Source organism: Leopardus geoffroyi, chromosome B4, assembly GCF_018350155.1.
Source record: "Leopardus geoffroyi isolate Oge1 chromosome B4, O.geoffroyi_Oge1_pat1.0, whole genome shotgun sequence".
NCBI lineage: Eukaryota > Metazoa > Chordata > Mammalia > Carnivora > Felidae > Leopardus > Leopardus geoffroyi.
The window spans coordinates 35,828,716-35,855,952 of record NC_059341.1 but is presented as its reverse complement, the minus strand read 5'-3'; the positions used below and the strand labels follow the sequence as shown (position 1 = coordinate 35,855,952).

General features: G+C 52.5%; 2 protein-coding genes across 14 annotated transcripts in view; one reads left to right on the top strand and one right to left on the bottom strand.

Moving 5' to 3' along the window:
- Positions 1-27,237, bottom strand: part of CACNA2D4 (calcium voltage-gated channel auxiliary subunit alpha2delta 4) — a 113,850-nt gene that overhangs the window by 21,562 nt on the left and 65,051 nt on the right. For all 10 annotated transcript variants that reach the window (XR_006708588.1, XM_045462866.1, XM_045462862.1 and 7 more), the window contains 2 exons: positions 25,444-25,571; positions 21,720-21,800 (listed from right to left, as the gene is read on the bottom strand). Coding sequence is in view for 9 of the 10 variants with exons in the window: in XM_045462866.1 (XP_045318822.1) it covers positions 21,720-21,800; positions 25,444-25,571 (209 nt within the window). In the remaining variant the exon portion in view is untranslated. The remainder of the gene's footprint in view (positions 1-21,719; positions 21,801-25,443; positions 25,572-27,237) is intronic.
- Positions 1,773-18,449, top strand: LRTM2 (leucine rich repeats and transmembrane domains 2). 4 transcript variants are annotated; one of them, XM_045462874.1, is made up of 6 exons: positions 1,773-2,439; positions 8,969-9,152; positions 9,608-9,745; positions 12,340-12,930; positions 15,902-16,315; positions 17,392-18,449. In XM_045462874.1, the coding sequence occupies exons 3-6, from the start codon at positions 9,679-9,681 to the stop codon at positions 17,412-17,414; spliced, it is 1,095 nt and encodes a 364-aa protein (XP_045318830.1). In that variant the 5' UTR covers positions 1,773-2,439; positions 8,969-9,152; positions 9,608-9,678; the 3' UTR covers positions 17,415-18,449. The 4 variants fall into 4 exon arrangements, with proteins under 4 accessions (XP_045318830.1, XP_045318828.1, XP_045318829.1 ...); XM_045462872.1 differs by having other exon boundaries at positions 1,776-2,439; positions 15,902-16,379; XM_045462873.1 differs by having other exon boundaries at positions 1,776-2,439; positions 8,973-9,152; positions 15,902-18,449.

Below are 27,237 nucleotides of genomic sequence, written 5' to 3'. Positions count from 1 at the left end.
TCAATAAGGCCACAGGCAGCAGATGGCTTATCAAGATGTACCTATCTGCTCGGGGTCCTGGCTGTCACCTCAGTGCTGCTTTGTCATTACAGATGGCAAAACAAAGCAGCTGTGCACACACACACACACACACACACACACACAGAAATGATCCCTGTTGGGAGCCATTCTCCCAGCACCTCCACACTTTACCCCCTAGCTCTCATAGCTACTTTGTCCTTCCCCCCTCTCTGCCTTGATAACTCAGCCTGGAGAGCGTTGAACTGATCAAGAGCTGTGAGATTAGGAGGGGCCCATCTTTTACCCTATAGGCTGGTTTTCCAGCAGATGCTCAAGGTCATAGAGTGCCAGTAACAGAAGGGAGACCCAAGATCTCATTCTCCCTCCTCATTCTATAGAGCAGGAAAATAAGGCCCAGGGCTGTCAGGTTCATTAACTAGCTAATAGCTAGTTAATGAGCAGCAGAGTCTAGACTCCGGGTCTCCTGATGCCTAGGCTTGGGCTCTTTCTTCCCTTCTAGCCCTGATTCAGCTGACAAGAATGTACTGGGGTGTGGGAGAGACAGAGTCCATTTTCTGGTACAGCTCATAGTATATGAAAGAAGATAAGCCATCCCACAGAAAGCTGCTGTACATTTTCTGTGATATGAACCGCAGGGTGCCCCAAAGAAAGGCCATAGATTGGAGAAGGTCAAGTCTGTGGACCGGACAGGGAAACTTGGTAAAGGTGGTGACTTTCTGGCTGAGCTTTTAAGAAGGGGGAGGCTACCCATGGGGACGGAGGGTGTTTCAGACTCAGGGAAGGAGCTGGGAGAGCCAAGATCTGTTTAGAAGTAAGTGGGTGCAGTTAGCCTGAAGGATAGGATGCACTTGACCTCTGTGTAGGTGAATTCCCAGGTAGAAGATGCCCTCTTTCCTCCTGGAACAGTGGTCTGAGCCTCTGCTGCTGTGTTGTGCAGCAGGGCAGACAGAAAAGATGGTGCAGGAGCATCTGTCAGAGGCATCTTGGGGGTTTCTCGACCTGACCCCCACCTCTGCCCCAGTCCTGATGGTGAATCCCCCAAGGAACACAGGTAAAGTGGAAGAGAGACACCGGGATACCCCTGACATATATTATCAACGTGCCATGCCACCTGCTTGTCAGGCAGATTTTAAGAGATGCAAGGAAGGGTCACTTAGGGGTCTGTGCCCCAGGCTGGGACTCCTCCTCTGGCTTAGTTGCTGATGTCTTTTGCCTTTGGATCAGACACTTGCCATCTCTTGGAATATCAATTTCCTCAACTTCTTTGTCCTGATTGGTTAGCAACGAGGCCTCTGAGTTCTTGAATACCAGTCTCTTCCCTTCTGCAAGCCTACCTCATCTAGATAAGAACAAGGAGCCTAAAGAAGCCAAGTCAGATGGGGCGGGGCTGCATTTACCCCTGGTTCCTCCAGGGCTCACCCCAGGGCACTACAGACAACCTGTCAACCAGCTCCAGTCCCCTTAGCTCCCAGCCTGTCAGCCTTGGCATTTTACTTCCTTAAATAGCCCTGGTCTGGGGTCACTGAAGCTCAGTGATCTATGTGTGACCATGACACTAGCTCTGTGTGGCTCAGGGCCGATTTCTGGAGGACTGCCAGGCATATGGGCTGTCCTGTGCACCCCTCCAATGACCCTCTCTGGAATAAATCACCCTTTGACCGGGAAAAGGGTTTAGTTTTTCCTTTTCCACAGGCAGGATGGAAGATACTACCCTGCAGATGTCTGAACGGGAGACAGACCCAGCCTCCTAGGGGCCTCTCTGCCCTCTGGGTCCTGGCCCTCTTTCTCCAAAGGGAAGGGGAGAGACAGGAGAGGGGGGCGGCAGTCGGGGCAGGGAGAGCTTGGAGGACATTGGGGAAGGAAGATGGAGGTACAGGGTACAAGGGCTTTCAACAGCTTTCCTCCTTTCGAGTTGGAAGCGGTTAATCCATAGGTGCTTTTTTCCACCGAAATGTGAGCATTTCAAGGGTGAGCGCTGCCCTCTGGCCGCAAGCGCCTCCGGTGTGTGTGCGCCTGTGCGCGCGGCGCCTGTGTGTGCTACTGTCGCTGTCATCACAGATGTACCCCCAGCTGTCACTCCATTGCTCCGTCTCTTCGCTCGCGCGCACACGCGCGCGCTCCCCTCCTCTCCCTTTCTTCCCCTTTCCTATCGGTCTCCCTCTGTCCCTCCCTCCTTCCCTCTCAGTTTGCTATTGACCCAGCAGCCCCGTCCCCCTGGCAGCTGCGGCAGGCATTCCTTCTCCCCCGTGCTGTGCGCTGCGTGCCAGGTCCCTGCTCCCGGCCGGGCGACTGGAGACTCCGTGCCCCCAGCGCTCCGCTGGGCAGTGCTGTCTGGATTTCTCCAGGAATCCCAGGAGGGGCTCGCTGGACGGCTAAGAGCTACTTGATTTAAGGAGCTTGTGGTCAGGGTGAAGAAAGGTGAGTGCTGTCCTCTGGAGAGAAGGAATGAAGGGCCGGTGGGGCTGCAGGGTGGCTGGGTCACAGGGAACAGGGCCCATCTTTGCTGGGTCTCCTGGCCCTGCACAGACAGTGGCTGTTGCCTGCTGCCTGGGAGCGATGGCTGGGGTTGGGGAAGTGCTCAGTACCGGACATCTGGGCGACCCAAAGATACAGGACCCAGGGGTACTCTGACATCACAGCATTGGGGAGGTGAGCTGGGATTCTGCTGGGGAGGGGGCAGCTGGGGAAGGGGAGGGGAGAGGAGGGCAGTGCCAGTGCCAGATGACAGGCCCTGGGGGGCATAGAAACCAATCCCTGCAGCACGGGGAGTGCCAACCGAGAGCCCTGTGCCGTCTGCCTGCCCGGCTCGCGGACACAGCCTGAGGAGCTTGGGTGCTATGGAAAGGGATGCTGGTGACAGGGCTGGTACAGAGGACAGCTTGGTGGGGCGGTGGGGGGGGGGGGGGGGATGGCAGGCTGGAGGACTATGCTGTTTGAGGTCTGGGAATAGACCTGGAGCAGCCTCTCCGCAGGATGCCCTCAGCACGGGATTGTCGGCCTTCAGGAAGCTGCCCTTGTACAGGGTGCAGTGGAGCTCTTCCCTACATGGACATGGGTCCACGCGGCTGTGGGGGAAGCCTCCCTGGTGGGGGCGTGGCTGGGAGTGGACGATGGAGAAAAGCCTTGCAGCTCTTCCTTGGTGAGCCTGAGGCCTTGCTCCCAGCCCTCCAGGGTCCCAGGGGCAGGGGGTGGATCCAGGCTTGTGAGAATTCGCTCGGGGTGTCCCCCAGCTACACACCAGGTCCTCTATCCATAAATGGGTTCAAAAGCCTTATGCCATGGTGGGAATTGTGGACTCAGCTTAGGGGGAGAGGGTGGTATATGGCCAAGCCATTCCTACCTGGTTTCCCAACCCAGTGGGGCATGGACACCCTGAGTTGTATCAGGAAAGCTGCTCTCAGCAGCCCCGAGGCCCATTTTGACAATGCAGAGAGGGTAGTCTGACCAGGAGTCCAGACCACCCAGCTCAGTTCCAGTGACTGCTTTGTCTTTTCCTTGAGCTAAGCTTTTCAGAGTTTCTGGGGGTGATGGTGAGGGTGGCACCTGGCTGTCAGGGCGCATTGGGCATTGCCTTGGCATGACTCAGATTGACACCCGGCAGCTTAGATAACTACATAGGCTGGGGGAGGGGAGGGGAGGCTGAGCACGTGGAGGGGGCGGGGGAAGTCCAGCAGGAGGGAAACCCGAAGCAGCTTCCTGCTTTTCCCACCCCACCTCCCCGCTGCCACAGTCTCAGTCTCGGGCACTGCCAAAAGAGGGAGCCCAGGAAAGCCAGCCTGGGGGTGGCAGGAGAAGGAGGGAGGTTTCTTAAGCAACCGATCTGGTTTCTTTGGGGTTTGGCTGGAAACTGTGTCTGGGGCCCAGATAAGCAAACCTTATTCCCATTTCCTAGGCACTAAAGCCAAGGGGCCCTACTGGGCTGTTTTTGGTGGAATGGGTATCATGGGGAGGAGGCAGGGGGGAGCCTTTATGTAATGTTGGGGTGTCTGGGGAGGAAGGACTTGGAGCAGAGGCAGTCTCTCTTCTCAGGTTCTCCCTCCTTCTACTCAGATCAAGCCTCTTCTGTCCCCCTCCCCACCCCCCACCGCCCCGACCCAAGGCTATGGCCTGAGCCCGGATCCATGACCTCAATGGACCCAAGGCCATGGCCTGAGCCCAGATCCATGACCTGAATGAATGTGCTTAGTTTGTTCACAACGGAGAGGGGCTCCGGTGAGGAACGACTCAGGGGGTGTTTCTGTTCTGATTAGCAGAGGATCTGTTTGGGATCAGGAATATTCAACAAGGAAACCAGGATGCAGGAAGCTGGGGGTGAGAATGGGGTATGCATTTTGAAATGAACCAGGAAGGTTTGCCTGTTCCAAGTACAGATAGAGAGATTAAAAAAAACCAGCTTCCGTGCTGCCTGGGCAGTGTATGTTATGGGGGTGACAGGCAGGAAGAGACTGAGAATGTCTCTTGGAAGGGCCCAGATGGCCAGACTGGAGGCAGCAGGTGCAGAGCCCAGCCCTGCACAGTCCCCACCAAACAGGGCTCAGCTCAGGCTGCTCTGCGGTGCAGGTGCCTCTCACCCTCTTGGTGCCTCTCACCCGCCTGTGACCTTCACCTTTCTGCAGAGTGAAGTGGGTGCACAGGCGACTACGAAGTCCCTTTCTGCTTGTAAGTCCTGTGAGTCTTGGATGCTGAGGGCGTGCAGAAGCCTTGTCCTCAACTAGGGATACTTGACCAAAGGGAGAGATACCAGTGGAGGTGAATGGCAGGGACAGCATGATGTCCCAGGAGTCAGGAACCCTGGGTTGAGGTACAATAGGCATTAAGCAGTTGTATGGTTTGGACACTTGACTTGGGGAGATGGACGTGACAGAGGCATCAGGGGAAGGGTGTGGACACCAGGCTGCTGGTGGGTGTGCTGGAGATTTCTAGCTGGGGTCTGAGGCAGCTCTACTTGGAGGATTATCTCTGTCTGTAGGAGGAATTGAAGGGGCAGAAGCACAGAGAGGCCATGGCTCTGCACCGACCTAACCTGAGCACTCGGATTTGGGGGCTCTGGCTGGCTGCTCCTCGCCCAGGGGGCTGAGGTGAGGTGCCCCACCCGGGAAGCAGCCCCCACTCCCAGTCTCCAGGGGATGCTGCACCCACTCAGCCCAGCAGGAGCACGTGGAACCTTCTGCTCTTATTGCTGCCTCTCATTCTATCACTATCCTCTACCCCTGGCTTCCCTGGAGCTCCCAGCCTACCCTCCTCACCTCAGCACCCAACCTTCTGCCGGAAGGTTTCTAGAAAGCCCCCTTCCTTTCCTTTCCTAAGATCTTGGCCACCTGGGGCTTCTCCCTACATCTATAATGCTACTGGAAGGAGGGGCTGGGAGGGGGAGACCGGGCTTGTGCCTGAGTCCAGGACCTCATAGACCCTGTTTCTTCATCAGGAGGAGGGGCATTAGAACCTCTGCCTCCTCAGATCCAGTGAGACAGTGGGTGAGGGAATGCTGTGTAAACTGTGAAGTACTGTATAAGTGAAAGGTTGCGTCTCCCTTTTCTGCCTTTTCCTTCTTATACCCAGAACCTCCGTGTGTAAACAGACCAGGAACAGAACAGCCCGAGAAGCCTATAAAGGCAGCTGAGTTAGTACCTTTGTCACCAGACTGCTTGAACCCAAAGCTGTATTCATTCTTCCAGGGCCTATCCGGAGGCAAATTACTTAATTTCCTTTGCCTTAGTTTCCCCCATCTGCAAAAATGGTGTTAAAAGTAATACCAACCTCAGAGAGTTGTTATGAGGACTAAGGACACTATACACAGACGTTTGTGGCTATGGTCATCGCTTCTTCCCATACAGAGGCTTTTTGAAAGGGGTGCCAGTGTCAGTATCCTCCCCACTCGGCCCAGGTCACTGACGCTTCCGAGATGGGGCCTGGCTTCCAGAGACTGACTGGCATGGCCTCCTGGGAGGTGCCGGGGCCTGCTGGGGGAGAAGCAATCTCGTCTTGTGTTTCTCAAACTTGGGATCTTGTTAAAATTCAGATTCTAATTCATTTGGACCAGGGTGGGACCTGAGATTCCACATCTAAGAAATGCCTAGGTGAGGCCCGTGGACCATGCCGAGTAGCAAAGCGTTCTCAGGGGTTCTCCGTCTGATTGCTTGTAGCTCCTTGGCCCCATCCTCCAATCCTGGTTCTCTCAGCACAGGCTGGCAAAGGAGGCAGGGGTTTCCTGCTGGGGCCCAGCCCCTCTCTCTGGTATCTCTGTCTCTGGGACTGGGACAGTGAGTCCCATGATGATTAGGAGCAGGTCTGGCATCCAGAGCCAGGAAGCTGTAGGACTTGGAGATAGATCTTTCTGGCAGGACCTCCCTGCTCTCTTCTGTCCTTCATTCTCCATCCTGGGTGGGACTTCCCTCTCAGACAGTGTAAATTTATTCCAGCAGCCGGCCAGCGCCTGCTGCAGCAGCTGCTCTCCTAATGTAGGTCACCCCCTTTCCTGATGAGGCTAGATACTTCTGGGGGTAGGAAGGGGTTCTTTGGTTGGAGGTGTGCTTGTGGACAAAGGGCCAAGGAGCCAGGAAGTGCTGGGTTCTAGCCCCAAATCTCCCTAAAGGTCACTTCCATGGTGCCCACGGAGGCAGGGCCAGCTCCCTAGGGAGCACAGGTGAAGCCCCCATCCCCCACCCATGGGCCTGGGGGATTTTGTTTTCATCACATATCTCCAGAGATACTAGGGTCAACAGTGCCCTGCCACCTCGAAAGATGATGCCTATGGGTCTGCATTGTGGCAACTTGCCTGACTTGCCTTGTATAGGTGACATTGTCTAAGTCTGGGGATGGGGCATCAGGACCTGCTCCAGGCCACTGTCTCCACTGTTGGGTGCTTGCTGGTCAACTCCTCGGCTCACCATGGGGGTGACACTGAGGTCAGGGAGGGGTAAGTGGGGTGGAAAAGGAGAACCTGCTTGAAAGAGGGGAGGAGGTTCAGGTGGACATAGGGCCTGGGCTTGGGTGAGAGGGATTCTCTGCCACTTGTCTCCTTGCAGAAAGCTGGAAAGAGCAGAGCGGAGGCCTGGATTGGGTCTCCAGCACCCTTGTGGGTCTGGGTATAGAAAAAGTCCTGTGGTAGAGGTTGTCCTTCAGGGTTTTCCTTAGACCTCCCTTCTAGGCTGGAGGTGCCCCTGTACATCTGTCCACTGGGGGCTTCTGGGACCTGCCAGGCATCTCACTGTGCTGACTGTTGGCATCTGAAGAGGAGGGCTGGAGGGCTGCTGGCAGGGCATGTGTGTGCACGCGCGTGTGCGTGCGTGTGTGTGTGTGTGAGCACGTGCCTAACTGCACAGCTCTCTGTGGGTGTGTGTTTGCACCAGGTGCTATGTTGGAAGCTCCACACACGTGTCTGGGAGCCTATGTGCACCCTGCCCTGTGCACACATATGTGTCTTCCCTTAAGACCCCACAGTTGCCAGGGAGTGGATGAGCAGCCAGGCTCAGAAGCCCATGACCTATCTATGATCTAGCGTGTGACCTAGGGACACAGAGAGGGTGGACACTGTCATCTGCGATGGAAGTCTGTGAAGCCTGTGTGTGTGGGGTGTCTGGCCATGAGCATCATGTGATGGCCCATTTGCTCAGGAATAGAGAAGTAAACACATGTGTGAGGTTGGTGGGACCAGGAAGGAGACATTACCTAGAGCTGTTGCAAGCTGCTCTCCCCTACCCACAGAAGAAGGGAACTGGTGTTTCCTCACATCTATCATGGGCTCAAGTCCAAGCTGGGCACATTCGCCTGAATTCTCTCCTAAGGTAATGTATACTAAATATAGTAAATGCTAACTCTCCTCCCTTAATTAAATGGATCCACACAGAGATTCCGCCCATGAAGTATTACGATCACCACTTTTAGAGATAAGATAATTGGAGCTCAGAGAGTGTACGGGTTTGTTTAAGGTTGCACAGCTAGGGAGTGGTGGACCAGAAGGAAACTAGGAGTCCTGCCTGCCTGGGCTTCTGAACTAAGAGCCTATGGGGGCCTGGCCCTGAGAGAACAGCTGGAGAAGATACCTGAGCTGCTCTAGGCTTCTTCACACCTCAGCCAAGAGGCAGTGTGGGGAACCTGGCTGTTCCCCACGCCCCATGTCAGGGGCCAGTTGTTGTGGCTGTCTCTGCCAGCTTCTGGAGCCCTCCCCGGTGGAGGGGTGGGGGGAAGGCAAAGCCAAGACCCCCACACACCAGGCTGCTCTTGCTGGTAGTACAGCTGAAGTTCTCGTAGGGGTCGCTGTGTTTTATGTGGGTTTTGTCACCAGAGGCAGCTGGATTCAAGAGTGGGAGCTGGGGAGGCAGTGAGAGACACCAGGAGCTGCAGCAGGACCTGAAATGCCTGAGGGAAACCCGCTTCACTGGGTGCAGAGACTTCAGAGCTGAACTCATTAGCTTCCCAGCAGCCCATTCCACCTCCTCAGCTGCCTGCTTAACTCTGCCCCTGGCTCCGGAGGATGGGGGCAGGGGAGGGGGGTGAGGAGAGGGAAGGCTGCAGCAGGAAACCAGAGGAGCCAGCCAGAAGCAGTGGGCTGAGAGGACGGTGCCCTTTGGGAGCCGGAGGGGCTGGGCTGTGGGCAGGGTCTTCCCTTCCCCTGTCCCCTTCCCCACCTTGTCCCATCCTGCTGCAGGGCAGCCCACCACAGTCTCCTCTCCCATTCCTCTGCTGGGGCTGGGAGAGTGGAGGCTCTGGCCTCTGTCTAAGGGCCTTAGCCATATCTGGAAGGAAATGAGGACCAGAGGAGGGCCCGTGTCCCTCTTATTAGCCATAGGGTTGGGGCAGGGCAGGTCCTGAGACCCTAGACAGGGTGAGTACCCCTCTTTCATCATCTGCGAGAGAAACCTGCCTTCTTGCAGCCCCAGGGCCACTCCTAGTCCTCCCTGTGCTCCAAAATCTCCTCTTCTCCTTCCTGCCCCTGTCTCCTGCATAGACAGCTGCTGCATGAACTCCCTGAGCTGATGAGTCTTATTATAGCCCAGCGGGCGGAAGACAGAGCACTGCACCTCACCTCTCAGGCAAAGGTGGAGGGGAAGCAGGAGGCCATCCGGCAGCAAGAGCGAGGCCCAGGCTGCACACCTGACTCAGCAGCAGACTCTGCCTCCTCGGGGGCCATGGTAAGAGCAGCGCCGGGCCTGGCAACAGTGTCACTATGGCCTCACTCTGCTTACCTGGTAGACAGATCCCTCAATTTCCCCATCTGTGACATGGGGGAAAGCCCACAAAGGAGACCATAAAATGTTTCCAAAACATTTTAGAGATCAACACACCAGAGAGACAAGAGAGACAGGGGAGAGGATGCAGAAGAGTCCCACACACAGACCCCAGTGCTGTGCCAAAAGCCGGAGCCTGCCCTCCTTGCCTCCCCAGTCACCCAGGGAAGTGGAAGGATTCCTGGCTTCTCTGTCCCTCGTACCCACCCCACCCCCACCCCCCAGGGAACCATAGCTGAGCTGAGAAGAACAGGAGAGGGGATGACAAGGAGTGTAAAGAGACACCTGGCCCTCTCCCTAACCCCTGTGCTGGAATGGGGCCTTGAGTGCCTGCTCACCACTCTCTTTCTCTCTCCCAGGACTGACAGCACACACCGAGAGGCTCCTCTCTCCCCAGAGGTTCAGGGCCTTGAGAGCTGTGGCATTCACCATGCTGGCCCGGGGCAGTGGCCCCGAGCAAAGGACCGGGCTTGCCGTGCTGTGGAGGCAGATTTACTGTGAGTACCATGGGGTGGGGGCAAGCGGCAGGGGCTAGCCTGGCGTGCAGGGATGCATGCCAGGCTGCAGGGGGCTCTGGGGGCCAAAGGTTGCCCTCTAAAATCTTGCCCATGCTACGCATCTGTGGCAAAGGAAGAGTCGACGCTGAGAGCTTTAGTGGTTAAATTGGGAGCTGGAGGCCATGATGGGTGGACCTGTTTTCCTAGGTGAATCTGTTCCTGTGCCCAGAAGTCCAGTTTAGGAGAGTCCTTTTGTTCTAATGGCGAGTCTCCCTCTTTTCTTCCATTGGCTGGGTGAGCCTGGAGACTTCTCTTCTGCCTCAGACTTCCCAGCTCTGAAATGGAGGGAGCTAGAGAGCTCCTGGGTCGTGGTGCTGGAAGGACCTTACAGGTTGGGTCCCACCCCTCCTGAGGAGACTGAGGCGTCCATTTCCCATAAGAAAGGCTTTAAGTTGTCAGGTTGAAAGAAGCCCTGAGAATTCTCGTCACATGAGGGAGAGGGCTGAGGTCTGTAAGGACCGGTTTGCCCAAGGCTGTGTGGTTAAGAGGTAAGACATAGTCTTAAAAGACATTATTCTGCCTGACTTCTCCCCTCGTAAGGTCAGTCCTGTGATGTGGTTGCCCCACTACATAAGCAGCCTGAATTATTCATCATGTGAGAATGGCTGATCCCCGAGCTGCTCAGATCCCCTTTCAACCTCATTCTGGAATCATTCAACACCTTGCAATACAGGATTATGTTTTCTTGTCACCCGAGCTTTTATGTCACCCTGAATTTCTCAGGGGTGGGGAGAATAATGGCTTCTGGTTATGTTGATCCTTTTGAGAGGGAAGCTGGATGGATTGAATTTTTTCCTGTGGAAAGTAAAGTCTGAAGAATGTTGATTTTCAAATGGCATAGTGGGGGTAGTGTGGGGGCAGGCTGACCTGGCAGCAGATGGGCTCAGAGGGGTAAGAGGGTGACAGGTAGCAGCAGGTGTCCACATGTAGCCAGGGAGGGTCACCAGTTGGCTCCCATGGCCATGACTGTGCTCATTTCCCCCTGAGAATGAAGAGGCTCAGGTGTCAGCCTTGCAGTCTGCTTCTCAGCTGTCAGTGACCCTCCAGGTATGTGTGTGTGTGTGGAGGGGGGGACAGTCCCCTACTGTTCCTTCAAGCTCTGCTCTTGAGGACACCAGACAGTCGGACATCTACCAGACACAGATTCATTCAGGCACTCAAGTCAGGGTGGCTGCTGCCTGTCTGGGGGGGCCACCTGGGCCACGAACTGGGTCTGAACTTCTCTGCCACTTCCCTGGCTAGGGTCTTTCCTCTGGGCTTCTCTTTCCAAAAGAAAATGGCCACACTTCTTCTTCCTTTCCTTCTGCACCCCCACACCTGGAGCTGCACTAGCCTAAGACATGCCATGAACGGAAGAGAGAGAGCACAAAAGGGCACTCCCACCCCTGGCCCTCTACAGCCTCCCACGTGCTGTCAGATCTGCATGAATCCCACATCCAAGATGGGGCCAGTAATTTGCCAGACCGGGTGCTGACTTAGTGAAGTTGAACTATTTTGGGCTCATCCCAGGGATGAGAAAGAGAAAACTCTTTCACAGTGAGCAAGCTTCTCTGATACTCAGGAAGACACTTAACTTTTGCAGTCACTCTGAAAAAGGGCTGCTGGGCAATAAGATGAACTGCTCTGTTGTGATTGTTCTTTTAGGCCCCTCCCGCACCCCCCAGCCCTTCCCCAGACTAGGCTCTGAGCTTACTCAGAGGGGTCCTGGGCAAAACATGGGACCACAAATGGAATGCTGTTAATGGGTCCATTCTGCAGCCCTTAGGAACAGGAACCCAGCCTAAGTTCATGGCTGGTTTTAGAATGAGAATAAATAGGAAACTTCTGGACCTATGGTGTGAAGTGGCTTGTGCCCAAGTCTTCCTCAGCATGGACGTGGAATTGTGCATCTTATCCTCATCATTTCCACAGTGGTCTCTGGAGTGGGACTGTAGATGGGCTCAAGCTTCTGGTCTTCATGCTTCCATGCATGGCATGTCTTAGCCTAGTACAGCTCCAAGTTGGGGTGGAGGTACAGAGGAGAAGGAAGCAGTAGTGTGGCCATTTTCTTTTGGAAAGAGAATCCTTCTCTGTGACACTGGGAGAGGAACAAGGGAGGAGGCTTCTTTGACTACTAGATCCTTTATTTTGTCAACATCTATAGTGTCAGTGGGGCCCAAACTCCCAAGAAGATCAACCATGGGACGCCCTGCAAGCTGGGACATTTTTGTGGAACAACATTGCTTGTCTTCTGGACTCAGGTCTGCCATTCTGCAGGACTGTACTCCACTAAAGGGATTCTTTTGCCAGATATGCTGGGAGGCAAGAAGCCCTACTGACACTGTGTGATGTCCAATAATATAGACCTGCTTTGGGTTTGTTAATTATCTTTTTATGTGGTCAGTAAAGGTTTGTGTATTGACTGTGGCTTGGGCCAAAACAGATAAAGCCAAGAGGCCATTATGATACAAATTAGAAAGGAGGGCATAGAAGCAGGAGGTGATAACCCCCAGCCTGTTGCTTTCTTTCCACCTCTTTGTTCTCTTCCCCTCCAGGGATCACCTGCTGGATCACCCTGTATGCTGTGGAGGCCCTCCCCACCTGCCCCTTCTCCTGTAAGTGTGACAGCCTCAGCCTGGAGGTGGACTGCAGTGGCTTAGGCCTCACCATGGTGCCCCCGGACTTGCCCGCTGCCACCCGAACCCTCTTACTCTTGAACAATAAGCTGAGTGCCCTGCCTAGCTGGGCATTCGCCAATCTGTCCAGCCTGCAGAGGCTGGACCTATCCAACAACTTCCTGGACCAGCTGCCCCGTTCCATTTTCCGGGACCTGACGAATCTTACAGAGCTGCAGCTGCGCAATAACAGCATCAGGACCCTGGACAGGGACCTGCTGCAGCACTCGCCCCTGCTTCGCCACCTGGACCTGTCCATCAACGGCCTGGCCCAGCTGCCCCCTGGCCTTTTCGATGGACTCCCGGCTCTGCGCTCCCTATCACTTCGCTCCAACCGTCTGCAGAACCTGGACCGGCTGACATTTGAACCCCTCGCAAGCCTGCAGCTGCTGCAGGTTGGGGACAATCCCTGGGAATGCGACTGTAACCTACGTGATTTCAAGCACTGGATGGAGTGGTTTTCCTACCGAGGTAAGCACAGCCAGTCCTGCCTGGGTGTGAGGAATTGGGAGGGTCACCCCCTGGCCCAACACACTTCCTGGAGGCTGAGCGCTGACTCAGGGCTGAGGTCCAGGGAAAAGGGGGTGGTCCTACCTCTCTACCAGCAGGGCTGGCTGGAAGAGTCTCAGCCTCGGTTCCAAATCATCAGCAGGGCTGAGAGGCCCGTGCTGCTTTCCCTCCTGTTCTACTGATACGCTTTCTTCCCTGTGTACCCCTCCCAGCTCCCAGCCTCCTTCCTGTTCTTTTTCTTTTAGACTGACTCACTGTAACTTGATCTCACTTCTGTAGGTTTCATGAGGCAACTTAAAGACTCAGTATAATTTTTCTCTGCATCCCACCAGGTATGCCTCTGGGCTTCCCCGGCATGATAGGAGGAAGAAAAAACACCCTTGCTCTTCTGAATAATACAATACCTTCTTAAATATCTACAGTTTCAGGAGGGTGGAATGTAATTTAAATCCACAGATAAAACCAAATTTTCACTTTGATGATGATCTCAACTCTCTGTCTCAAGAAGTTTTATATTCAAAGCTTTTAATAAGCCAACTGTCTTTAGGTTTTTTTAATGTTTATTTATCTCTGAAAGAGAGAGAGAGAGAGAGAGAGAGAGAGAGAGAGAGAGAGAGCAGGTGGGGGAGGAGCTGGTGGGAGAAGGAGACACAGAATCTGAAGCAGGCTCCAGACTCTGAGCAGTCAGCACAGAACCCAATGCGGGGCTCAAACTCACAAACTGCGAGATCATGACCTGAGCAGAAATCAGATGCTCAACTGACTGGGCCACCCAGGTGCCCCCACCTATCTTTAGTTTTACTCTTTTCCTTTCCCCTTTTTGTTAACCTGGGAAAGTTCTAGAATGACTATAAAATGGAATGGAAAAGGAGGGCAAGGAAGAGCATAATGGTTAAAAGTGCCAGATCTGGGTTTGATGTGTGGCCCTGTCACTCACTTACTAGCTGTGGGATCCTGAGAAACCTCTTTGTGGTAGTGTTCTCATCTGTAAAATGGGGCAAATAACACCTATCTCATAAAATCATTGTGAGGATTAAATAGTAATGCACAAAAAGTGTCTTGACAAGTACTTAGCATAAAGTAAGTCCTCCATGAAACCTATTCACTTATTTGTTCATTTGTTAGTAATATCCATAATAGCAAATGGACTTAATAAGACATAATTTGTGCCCAGCACAAAGTAGACGCTCCATGAATATTTGCTGAATGAGTGAATCAATATGAAGAGTGTTAATGCTTTTCCTCAGTCTTACTCCTTTTGTTTCATATCCAGCCACCATCTCAATTATTTGGGTGATATTCTCATGTGTTAGTTAATTAAAAAATTTTACAAACTGTAAAGTGCCATAAAATGTTAGTCACTATGATAATTTCTCCCATTTTTGTGAGTTGGGAAATAATAATTAATATAGCTTCCAGTTTACAAATATTTTTTCATGTACATTATCTGTTTAATCCTTATAGCAGTTAAGTGATTTAGCTGTTCTTATTTTATGGCCAAGAAAACAAGACTCAAATGCAATTAAATTAAATAATTTGTGCAAGATGATTCAACCTCAGGTTTTGGAGCAGGAAGGTGAGGTTGTCCCCATCTCAGCACCCAGTTCCTGCCTGTACAAAGGTGGCTCTTGGACACATTTCACTGGATGTAAGACCTGCCATAGGTCACCCAGGCAGTCAGTGGCATAGGGGAACTAGAGACCAGGTGTCTTCAGACCCATGTGTTATCCCAAGGGAATGTCCTTGTCCTTTCATATAGTCATCAGGAACTAAATTCTCAGCACAAAAGGGCATGGAATGGGAATATATATTTTTGGAAATTTCAATAGTACAGTTGTTTTCAACCTTGCATTTCTTTAAAAAAAATCCCAGGGTGTTTTCATCAGCATCCCAGGAGAAGCATATCTGTTGTATGAGGAGGCTTGCAGCAGCTGTGCTGGGAGATGGACCTGGGAGTGATGGACTGGCAGGAGCACATTTAGCAGGAGCCATTTAGAAGGGGGGGGGGGTGTCCCTTGCCTGGAAGTGGATAGAATGCCAAAATCTGACTTTGACATCGTAGGGGATTCTCCTCAGCTACTTTCTCTCTTACCCCACCCATGTTCTTCATCTACATGCCCTCATGACTTCACCATTGTGTGGCTGTCACTATTGTCGTGATTAGCCCATGCACCTATTGCTGCCCACACCCCCTCATTAGCACTGGCCCCCTCTCCTTTGCCCTCATGGGTTTTCAGGATTTCCTTTCAAGATGCTGCTTCACTCAGAGATGCTGTGGTTGGGGTGCTAATGGGTTATAGTTGCTCTTAAAAAGGAAAAGGAAAACATTATCACCCGACCTTTTTTCTCCAAATAGGTGGTCTTGGGCAACCAAAAGGTTCTGCATGGAAGCGTGGTCACTGTGACAGTGGCTTTAACTTGTCCTGTTTGTGAGAGGGAGGAGCTCTGGAGTAATTAGATACTGTGGAGAACAGTGCCCTGGGTTTACAGATAGTGAACGGGCAGATTCAGGGGCAAGGAGAAGAGAAGAATTATAGCCTGGGCAGGGCTCTTGGCTCTATCTTTGCATTGTCAACTCTTCCCTGAGTACCTCCATATATAAGCATTGCCTTACTCTTGTGCATCAGTTTGACACTGGACGGAGCAGGCTTGACTGAAATGGTTGTGTGCTGCTCTAAAATGGGAATAATGGTAATATCCATTTCATATGGCTTCTGTGTAGATGAAATGACATGATATATGTACCTCACCTATCATGATCCTTGGCTTAATAAATACTAGTTTTTCTTCTCTCTTCCTCTCCTATTGATGTGATTTCAGGACTGACTGCATCCTGATAGAAACTAGACCTTCTGGGCTTTCTGGGATGGGGAGAGGGAGTCCAGGTTCTGCATGTCTTGTCATCTCCTCCTTTTTTTCTCCCTGGATGCAGGGGGGCGCCTGGACCAGCTTGCCTGCACCCTACCTAAGGAACTGAGGGGGAAGGACATGCGTGTGGTCCCCATGGAGATGTTCAACTACTGCTCCCAGCTGGAGGATGAGAATAGCTCAGCTGGGCTGGATATTCCTGGGCCACCCTGTACCAAGGCAAGCCCTGAACCTGCTAAACCCAAGCCAGGGGCTGAGCCCGAGCCCGAGCCCAGCACTGCTTGCCCCCAGAAGCAGAGGTATCGGCCGGTGAGCGTGAGGCGGGCCATCGGCACGGTGATCATCGCGGGGGTTGTCTGTGGCATTGTCTGCATCATGATGGTGGTGGCTGCTGCCTATGGCTGCATCTATGCCTCCCTTATGGCCAAGTACCACCGGGAGCTCAAGAAGAGGCAGCCCCTAATGGGGGACCCGGAGGGTGAGCATGAAGACCAGAAGCAGATCTCTTCTGTGGCGTGAGAGCCCAGCCCCACTTGGCCTAGGTAGGAAGGGCTGGGAGAGCACGCTGGGGATTGCTTCAGTAAGGGCTTGCCCTTCCCTCCACCATAGCCCCCCCCTTCCCTCTCCTCCCCATCCCTCCAGCAAACAAGCCACAGTGCGGCTGTCTCCATGAACTTCCAAGTCTCTGCGGAAGCCACCCTTGTGCTAAAGGCTCCTGCTCATGCTCCTTTCTGAGCCACCAAGTCTCTGGAACACCTGGGGGATCTCCCTAAGCTTCTGGCCATAGGGAAGAAAGGATATGTGTGCAAGTGGAGGCTTCTGGACTCAGTGTTCCCCTGTTGCCCTTCCTGCCTTGGCTGTAGACTGGGTGACTCTCCCTACCTCCTGCTCATAGCACCTCATCTGCATTAGGGGTGGGGAGGAAGTGATGGGGGGCCAAGGGTCAACTTCTGTGACCCTCTTCTAAGCCAGGAATATATTTTCAGCTGCCCTTAGTGTCGGAGTTGGGTCCAGCTTTCAACTGCTAGTACTAATGTACAATCACACCAGCCATGGCATCTGGACCCAGCTCTAAGAAACATGATTATAACACACCCCCTCTCCTGAAGCCATTAGGTCTCTCTATCTGCTATAGGCCACACCGACTGCATTGCTCCTGGATTCACTTATCCACTCTCACACACACTCAGCATCACCAGCGCAATTATATCTATTGGAAATCTCTCTCTTTCTTGGTCTCTGTCTTGTCTGTCTGTCTCTCTCTCCCTCTTTCTCTCTCTCTCTCTCACACACATACACACACACAATCACATGGACACAGGTCATGAGAACTTGGGCAGTAGAGACATGTTTCCGCCTTGGATCTCTAGCCCTCAGGCCACAGAACCTTTTGCTTGCTCACCGCAATCTTCTCAAGTCAACAGGGGGAGAAGCACACACTGACAACACAAGGCTTCCTTTGAGATCCTCTGAAGTGGGCCAAAGTGGTTCTGCTGGATGAGACTGCCTGTCACCATGGTAACCCTCTCACACCTCTCCTGCTGGGTTTTCCAGGGACACCGGCCCAGAGGCCTTGAAGCTACAGCATGTGTGGATGGCAGCCTCCCGGGAGCCCAGGCACATACACCACTGGGCATTTCTTCAGCGCTAAGGACATCATCACTGCCAGGCCCCATGGGGACACCCACCAGTTCCACTCCTATAGCCTGCAGCCCAAGAACCATTGCTCTGTACCCCTCACCCCTCCATCTTAAGCAGCTCCAGGCCTGGGACCTTGGGGCGGGGACTGGGTCATGATTGGTGGCATCTTGGGAAAGCAGGTGGCCCTCACCAAAGCTCACTGCCTGCCAGCATATTCCAAGCAGATCCCAGGGGCAGAGAGAGGGCTGCCACGTTCTGCTCAGAGGCCTCAGTTGTGGGGTCCCTTTCCCAGGGTTTTACATGCTCAGTCTGGCTTTCTGGAGGTTTTAATTGCACCTGGACTGGGCTCCAAACCAGAGCATGGGCCAGGGGGCCTGTTTGTTACTAGTAGCCTACACAAAAGGGGCGGCAGGTGAGAAGATGGCTGTATGGGGTTTGGGGGTCACTAGTCCCCTCTTGTAGGTCTGTGCCCTCCTGCAAGTCTGATCTCAGATGAGTACTAGGTCTCCCTCTGCTGGACACAAGTTTTCCAAGGCTTTTGGAGGGTCGGGAGGCATCAGGCTGGTTTTTGGCTCCAAGACAGGAGTCTTGGTGGTGGCCTGGGAAGAGGCCACTGGAACACTGAGGTCAAGGGTCTGAAGAGGAACAGGGAAGGACAGGGCAGGTCCACCTTGCCTTGCACCCCTCGATCCTTCCACCTCATAGAGGACCATGGTAGGTGAAGGATGTTGTGGGGGAAGGCAGGGAATGCTGCTTAGCAGGCTGCTAAACATGTCTCCTGAGGCTGGGGGCACAGTCTTCCTTCTTTCCAGCTAATACCAGATCTAGGCATTTTCTAAGGGAAAGAGAGGGGAGGGGTGGGTGTTGTCAATGGTGGTACCTTCAGCCAGAGACAGAAGATTTTTAAAGGCAAAATTATATTTCTGGTTTGTTGTTTCAGAAGAACAATAAAGACTGTATTTTCCTACGTACCTCCTGGTTTCCTTGGGTGGGGAGGGCATGTAGGTGCTAGAAGAGTGGCTTCCTGTCCCCTGACCTCCCCAGGCAGCTGCAAAAATTGCTTCAGGATGTCACCCCAGTGTCCAGACCTCCATAAGACAGGAAACTCCTGCCTGAGGGAATGCCTTGGGGCACTGCCAGGAGAGATGTGGAGGGCTGAGTCCTGGGTTAGAACGGGTTCTGTAGCCGAGTGTGACAAGTCACCCACGTGCTGGCCTCACAGTATGGGTACGTGAGCCTCAGGTTGGGTCTCCATGTAGCACTGGGCAGTGAAGGTCAGCTGGAGACCTGTCACTGCTCCGAGCCCTTTGTGTGCTCATCCACTGTGACAGTCAAGGACAGATGAGTGGATGTGGTAGGAAGGCATGCATTTGCCCAGAGGACACCACTGTGTGATGGGAGGCGGGGGCAGGGCTCTCCAAGAGCTATTGGTTAGGTTTTATCAGCTTTGGTGAGATTGGGGGTGTTGCTAACGTGAAAGAGGAATCCCTTTTAAACTATTATCCTCTTGCACCTTCAAGACGGACTTTAGGGACAGGCAGATGACACTCTGAGCTTACAAATATGATCTTCCACAGGACTGAGCAGGTTCAGTGGTGGGACGGGACCAGAATTATAAACTGGAGGCTGGGGCTGGGAGACCGGGAGGGGAGATGAGCCAGAGGGCCAGATCTCTGGGGTTGTTCATCCATCCCAAGCTGGAGTGACTCATCTCCTGGCCTGGACCGGCCTCTGGCTAATTGGGCCTGGGCTCTATGGTTCATTAGTCATCAGAGACCAAGACAGAATTTTCTCCTTCCTAGGAGCTTTCCTTTGGATGATATCCCAGCGAGCCAGGAGCAAGCCCTAGGGAGAAGTGAGCCATCCAGGCCCCTTCCTGGCATTCAGCTGGACTCCCAGCAGAGCCGGGCTGTTTGCTTTTCAGAGGCAGTGATAATTGTGGGGTGCTGCCTCCTGAAGTCTAACAGGTGTATCAGACCCAAGAGACAGTATTCCCCAAGCCCTGCTGCAGAAGCAGAGGCCAAGGTCCCTCAGCAGCCTGGCACAGGCCTGGGGAATGCATAGGTGTGTCATGCACGTCACTGCTGTGCATGTACACACACAGGTCTGACGGCTAGGCCTATTTGCATGTAGGCAGAGTAAGTGGAGGAGCCCTCGTGCGGCTCCAGACAGCAGGCTCGTCGCTAAAGGCCTCTAGGCAGGGGCATGTGTGTACTACAGGACACGTGCTAGAGAAACACACTTGCAATTTATGGTGCCACCATCATTATGCTGGGCAATATTCTCCAAGTAGGTCTGGAGGGCATGGGAAATTGAAACTGGATCCTGATCAAAAAGATTCCTAGAACTTCTGCATAAACAGTTGATAAACCACCTGCTTAAGATCAAAATGATCCCTCTTTATTCATCTGCCCTTCTGTGTGAACCCGTGTCATTATGCATACATCTGACATGTAGCCGGTCCCCGTAGCTGGTCTGAGTACCTGTCTCCTACCTTCTCCCTTTGCTCAGTGTGCAAAATCACACATGCAGCCCGCCCGGCAGCCACCTTGCTCACCTGGTCCTGCAGCTCACATGCACATGGTGCCACTTATTTCCAAGGGATGAAACTGTCAGGATAGCAAATAAGCTGCCTACTCTGCTTTCAACTATTGGCCTCCTCTGGCCCCAGTATCAGGGAGGTTGAACCATTTGCCATGGAGGGGAAATTGCAAAAGGAGACACTCCCCAAAAAGTTGAAGTATAAGGTCTCCAGTGCCTCACTCTTTTCCTATCACATCCATGCATCCCAGAGCGTCAGAGCCATTGTCTGCAGTGAGTTAAACCGGAGGCACCAGGACACAGTTTCTATGGCAACCCCTGGAGGCTCTGATTCAGCTCTGAGTTAAAAATGATACCAAATGATTGGAGAGTGCAGGAGAATGCAGCCGGCAGCCTGACCCCTGTCCCCTCTGGTTTCTAGACTCTCAAGTCTAGCAGGAGCTAGAAGGTCCATATCACAGGGAGCAGGACAGGCACAGATTTCAGCTGGGACCACCGAATAGTCTTTAGGGAGACAAGTTCAGGTCCAGTTTTGGCCTAGAAATGGGTCTGGAGTTAGCACACTGTGGCCTGAGTTTAAAAAGATGGCTGAGATGGCCCCTTCCAAATGCTGTAGCGGTACATCCTGAAGGCCAGCAGTGGTGCTGGTGTTTCCTCAGGCAGTAAGACAGGCTTGGACAATCTCTGCCAGACCCTAGCCGGCTCCTCCCACCTTTTTTGCCCTGAATCCAGCTTTGAGGGACAAGGCGCACCACCCCTGCCTGCCCCTGCCTGCTCTAGCTGCTGGAGCCCTTTCACATGGCTCCGGGCCCCTGGTGAGGCAGGACAGGACCTGTGGTGGCTGATGCTTGACTGCCCACTGGATTGCACAGCTTTGCAGAACACAGCTGGCTCTGAGACATGGAAACCGAAGCGAGGATTTATATTGAGGGCTGAGGGCTTCACCACACAGGCCTGACGGCACTCAGGCAAGGAGGCACCCATGCAAAGGACTCTTTTAGATACCAAGAAACTACCAAGTCAGGGCAGTGTGGGAGGGTCATTGGGTACTCTCATCACATTTGTGGCAAATGGCAACATGGGGTAGGAAGCTGGGGCTTAAAGAGAGGCAACCTGAGTTCAAATTCTAGCTTCATTAATTATTAGCTAGGTGACTTTGGGCAAATAATTTTTCTATGTCTCAGTTTCTTTATCTGTAAAATGGAGCCAAAAGTATTGGCTTCATTGGATCACCCTGAGGGCTGAATGAGATGCGCCCAGGAAGCAGTTTCCGAGGTGCCTGGCACATATTGAGCATGCATCCCGGGCTCTTACTTTAGGGTCTCAGTCACAAGCCCAGCTCTCTCCACAGAAGGATGCTAGACCCAAGGTGATGGAAGCGGGAAGTAGCAGAGAGGGGTGGTGAGGAGGTCTGGGTTGCAGTCTCTGTCCTGCGCAACCTGGAGCAGATCTCTTAACCTGTCTGAACTTCATTTTACTTCCTAAACTCTTTGGATCTAAGATTTTATGGTTTTATAACCAAAATGGCTTGGGAGGACTCCTTTCTTCCTTAGTCCCACATTTCACTTGGGAAAACTTATGGCCTGAGGGCTGTGTCACTTGCAGACCATAGGTAGGGTCCTCTTGCTATTACTGTGTGCCTTATTCTTGACATTGACTCACAGCTCCTCGACCATGGTGGCGCAAAGGGCAGCTCCTACCTGCAGCGATAGCTGTCTTCTTGTCCACTGTCACGGCCACAGCAGTGCTTGCTGTTACTACCATTGGCTGGCCTGGACTTTCTGGGGAAACAAAAATTGCTAAGTCAAGTTCTCAGTACCTGAGGAAGAGCCTGTGGTTGGGTAGTGATTGGGTAGGCTGAAAAGACAACATAAATACCAGGTGAGGGCATTCCTTGAATAAGTCGGGGCGAAGGGGGCAGTGTTTGGGGAAGTTGTTGCCATGGTGGCTCTGTTACCATCAACCACTGGTCTTTGCAGAGCGCCTCCTGAGTGTCAGGCACTGCCCCTCCTGTGCAGATCTGAACCTGACAGATAAATACACCACAGCCCTGCCCACCTGGACAATGCAGTGTTGTCCACGTCACAAGGACACTGTGAGTTTGCTCTGTCTCAGGGCAGCAACTGTCTGCTGGTTGTTGCCTCGCTTGAGCTCAGGGACACTGCTGTGACCCTCTCAGCACATGCTCCACTCAGAAGACTTGCCTTGCGTCAAATGATTCTTTCTAGCAGAAGGACAGGCTGCGTTCCAGGACTCAGCAGTGGCTGATCCTGGGTTGTCCTTCATCAGTCACATGAGTCAGGATGACACTGACAGCCAGCCCCTCTGGAGGCCGGATGCCAGGGCTGCACCAGGCACAGAAGGCTGGCTAGTGCCTGACACCTCTGAGGCACTCCATAAATCCTGGTCATTGGTGGCCAACCTGCCACCACCACCCCGTTATCAAGCCATGTCTTTCACTTTGCAGATGGTTGGTGTGCTTCTGGGACACTCTGCTGGGCTCTTGAAGGGCAAGGGGCTTGCCTTGAGCTGCTACCCCCACCTTTTCTAAGAGAATCTGGCCACCACAGGTGCAAAATTCACGTGGCAGTTTCAGCTCTACATTAAAACAGAGCTTTCTGGCTCCAAGACATGGGCTAGTATCTGACCTCGGGCTTTTTAATTTTCATCAGTCCAGGGACATGGCTTCGCTTTTCAAAGCGTTCTTGTTCACAGGCCAATTTCCATTACTAAAAATTCCAAGAAAGGGGAAAAATTTTATCAAGTGCTATCTTGTTAGAATGTCTTTATATATCAAATGTTTCTCGAAACAAATAGGTCATGAGAAGCTCGTGTGGAAATCGTCTGCTATAGCAGAACTTAAATTAACCACTGTTTTCTCATATCTCTTTTGCTAAGCTCATCTATCGCACCTCGCCATAATCAAATATCCCACAGAAACCCAAAATTACTCTGATACTAGCAACTTACAATATGTAGCGTTGTCCTTGATCCGAGGAATTTGCCATGATAAAACCACAATAAGCACAGAAGTCAGCTTCCTCACCTTGCCTCTAGAAATGTCTAGAAGCAGGAGTGATGAGCCTGAGGCACCTGGGCATTGGTGAGACTGCTCTGTGCTGGCAGATTTCTCAGGGACTTGTTGCAAAGGATGGCTCTGTGTGGGCAGAACTCAGCCCACCAGGCCTCAGGCAAAGGGCAACAGAGTCAGCCTGCAGAGGCAGAGCGAAGACTCCACTCACCCTGGAGGTGATTCCTCCACCTCCTCGGGGTACCCACTCCCCATTACAATGAAGCTGTTGTTGTCTTTTCTCTTGGGGGAGAATGGAGTGTGCAGAGGTGTCCACGTGTCTCTAAGCATAGGCAGGAGCTAAAGCAGCAAGCGAGGGTGTGAAAAGAGAGCAAGCTCCTGCCTCCCTACTCAACCGTCCCCCCTTCTGGGTTGCCAGCTTCCCTCTCTTCTCCTTGCGGCTTGGTTCCCCACCCACTGCCCTCCTACCTCACCGCCACAAAAAGCAACCCCAGCAGCCTTCAGGCATGGGCCCAGTGACAATGCGGGTAGGAGGGAGCCATCATCATGGACTGGGGGTGGGGGGCCAGAGCTTCACTCTAGAGAACCTCCCCAGGACCTTGTGGGAGCCCCTCCTTGGGGAGCCCTTGATCCTGTATAGAAGGTGACAGGAAGAAAGAGCTGCCTCTTTCTGGCTGTGGGGGGCAATGTGGGGAGGGGACCATCACCTTGGCTTTGTGAGCCTCCCCTGTAAGCTTTCACTGGGACTCCCTTCCTCTAACCCCTCCTGGCTTATACTTAAGGTGGGTAGAACTTGGGTTTAGCCTGGCCTGTGTGGCTCTCTAGCTGCATGATCCTGGGCAAGTCACAGAACCTCTCTGAGCCTGAAATTTTTCCTGTGCAAGAAGAGAATAACAACATTTACAGAGTTGTGCAGATTAAATGAGTTATATGCTCTAGAACATTTTGTAAAGCCTATTAGTGTTGCATTCAGTGAGGGGAACAGGCATGGGATGGAGAGGTGAGCTTAGGCACAAGGTGAAGAAGGAGTCAAAAGGACATAGAGGGGGACCTCCTGGGTCTCCCCAGCTGTCAGCTCAGGGAATTTCTCCATCAGGAAGCTGAGGATGGTTTTGGTGGAAGTGGTGGCTGGAGGGTTTTGGTGAAAGGACATTTCCATTCCAGGTGGACTCAGCTGAGTTCTCTACCTCTCCCTCTTCCCCTCCTCCCCTCCTTCTCTTCCTTCTCTCCTTTCCCCTGCCCCTCTTTCTCATCCTCCTCTCTCTTCCCCTCCTTCTCCTCCTCCTCTCCTTCACCCTCCTTCCCTTTTCCCCCTCCTCCCCCTTCTCTTTCTCCTCCTCCCTCTCTCCCTCCCTCTCCTCCCTCTCCTCCCTCTCTTTCTCTATCTCTTTGCACTCTGACCTGGACATGGATATTTCTAGGCCCTCTTGCTCCACTGTGCTAGGGTCAGTTTCCCCCAAGGTGACCTGGTGGAGAGCTTGCTCTGCTGCAGACTCTTGGACCCCTGGATGAGTCCCTTAACCTCTCTGGGCCATAGAATCTTTTGAGTGTACATTAAGAAAGTGAAGCCTTGCATCCTCCAAAGTCCCTTTCTGTTCTAAACATTTTGCAATTTTCTTGGTGCTCTGTTAAAGTCACTTAACTTTTCTTGGGCTATTTTTCAGAGTGGGGTCTGGGGGTTGAGAGTTGGGTGCCTGCAGCTCTGAAACCTTTCCTGGGCCTTGGATGAATAGGGATTTGGTAGCTTGGTCCATGGGACCAATCTTAGTTGCCATGCTTCCTACCCCTTGAGCTCCCAGTGGCCTGCCAGCCAGGAGGCACCCAATTATTACTGGGAGTTCCTGAGGAGCAGACGGGGAGCCCAAGGTTGCCCTTCCTGGGAGACCCCAAGAGAGTGGAGACCAGGCTGCTTTCTCTGGGCAGAAGTGCAATGGGGGCAGTGAACTTGGTAAGTACAGAAGTCCTCTGATGGAATAAGGTCTGTTACTTTCATCTGGGTGGTTTAAGACATTTTCAAAAATAGATGTTTAGAAATAGAAGAATGTTAAAGACAAACTTTTCTAATATCCACCTGTTTGGACTTTGGGCTAGAATCCAGCTCTTCTTGACTTTTGGGTCAAATTTCTTCCTTTGTGCCATGCTGGATTTTTAGGGACCAACTTTGGCTGCTGGCGAGGAGATAAAATGATCTGTCCTATATTCAGAGTAGAGGCTTATTGTGTGATAAGGCATGAGTAAGCATTCCCAAGTTGCTGACAGGTGTCAGGAGGGAAGGTTGGACCCTGAGGTGTGGACATTCTGTTCCATGTCTGCTCCTGTTTCCCACCAAAAGCCTCAGGAAAAGACATGCCCTGGTCCCAGCTCAGCCCCAGGAGCACAGGGGTGCCAATCACCTGGTGCCTCTGCTGATCGGAGATTGAAGACAAAGCTGCCAGCAGGATGCTCAGCAGCCTGTCGATACCACAGAGGGAAGTGGTCCATGGTGAATATGCTGGCTTCATCCTCAGGAGTCAGGAACTTTCTGCAAGGAGAAAGATTTGGTACCTCCCCCTAAATCTGGGAATACGTTCATCCCTCTTTCTTTTTACACAAGGTCATCTTGGCTGGGCCAAGAAGAGAGATTCATCTCTGCCTTGGTAGAGTTGCAGGTAGAAAACATTAGCCCCTAAACTAGTTTTACCTCACACAATGTTCCCCAGCAATTCCTGCCTTTTCCAGAATCAAATGCTGTTGTACCTGATGACATATTAGTAGCTAGAGGAGGTATAGAGACTGTATTGTGAAAGAACACCTTTTCTTTTTTTTTTTTTTTTTTGAAAACTCCTTTGCCTGCAGGGTTTATTTCTTTGGGATATAGCCTAATTTCCTTTTGTCTGGTTAATCGGCATGTCTGAATGGGGAAACCGTATAGTCAATTCTATCACTGCACTAATAGAAGGGCATAGATTCCCCCCAAATGGTTACTTCAAAAGTCATTGCCTCCAGGGTTTAGAATGCATTATGAGTTATCTTTTTTTTTTTTTTGAACAGCTTTACCTTGCTAATTATGGTTTTGCATTCCCTGAACACACAGCAGCCAGCAGAAGGGAGTGTTGGTCCAGAAGCAGAGTGGGAGGCAGGGAGAAAAGCTGGTTTGTGGATTAAAAAAGACACTGTGGATAACCCACAAGGTGGATAATTGAAGTTTGATTTTAAGAGTGCTTGGCTTACATATTCAAAAGAAGCTCTCCTGCACAATTTCTGAGCGGCCAGGTGTATCATGGTCTAGGTGAAGGGAGACCTCTGGAGTTGCATGGTGCCCATGCGGCCACTTGTGGTGGCTGTGTTTGTAAGCCAGGAGGGTCTCTCTGTATTGAGATTTTCCTCTTCCACTCATAGAAGCCTTTCAGAGAGGATTTAGGGAAATACGAAGGATGCTTTTATTCCCTTCATACTGCCAGGTGTGGTTCACCCTGTCCAACTTTGGCCAGCAATGACATGGATGTCATTTTCTGTGTGGGGGTGGAAGTGTAAGCGGATGAGGAAGTACAAGTGGGTGGAGAGCAGGAGGGGTAGTAAGTGTGGGGAGGTCACTTCCCCACACTGCTCAAGGCCTTAGAGTGAATCTACAGTTTACCTACCAGATTTGGTCCATTGAGTCATTTGCTATGTCTCGGACAGGGCCATGGAAAGGGTTAGCGAGACAGCGCTCTCCTCTGTTCACCTCTCTGGGAGTGAGGGGAAGTGGGTGAGGGAGAAGCAACTTTGTTTTCCTAGAAGGCCTCAGCTTTCAAGCAAGTATGGATCTGTCAGAGTCCTGGAAGAAGCTTAAAGATGGCACTCTGTGGCTGAGTGTGCTTGGATTCAGTGAGAGCAGCCATGTGTGGATGGATGGGAGACTGTGAGGTGCCTCCTCACTGTTCTCCTCCAAGTGCCTGGTGGCCTCTGCCTATTTGAGTCTGGTGGTTTGTGGAGTGGCAGGTGGCTCTGTTCTCCCACCCCTACCCAGCACCCTTTTCTGGCTCCCATCCTCCTCTTGCTTCAGTATTTGGTGGGGAGGACACCCTGGCAACCTGGTCTCTCAAAATGCAGGCTTTGCTGGGAGCAGCACTATTGACATTTTAGGCCAAATAATTGTTGTGAGGAAGTTTAACAGCATCCCTGGCCTCTGCCCACTAGATGCCAGTAGCAAGCCCCCATCCCCTAGC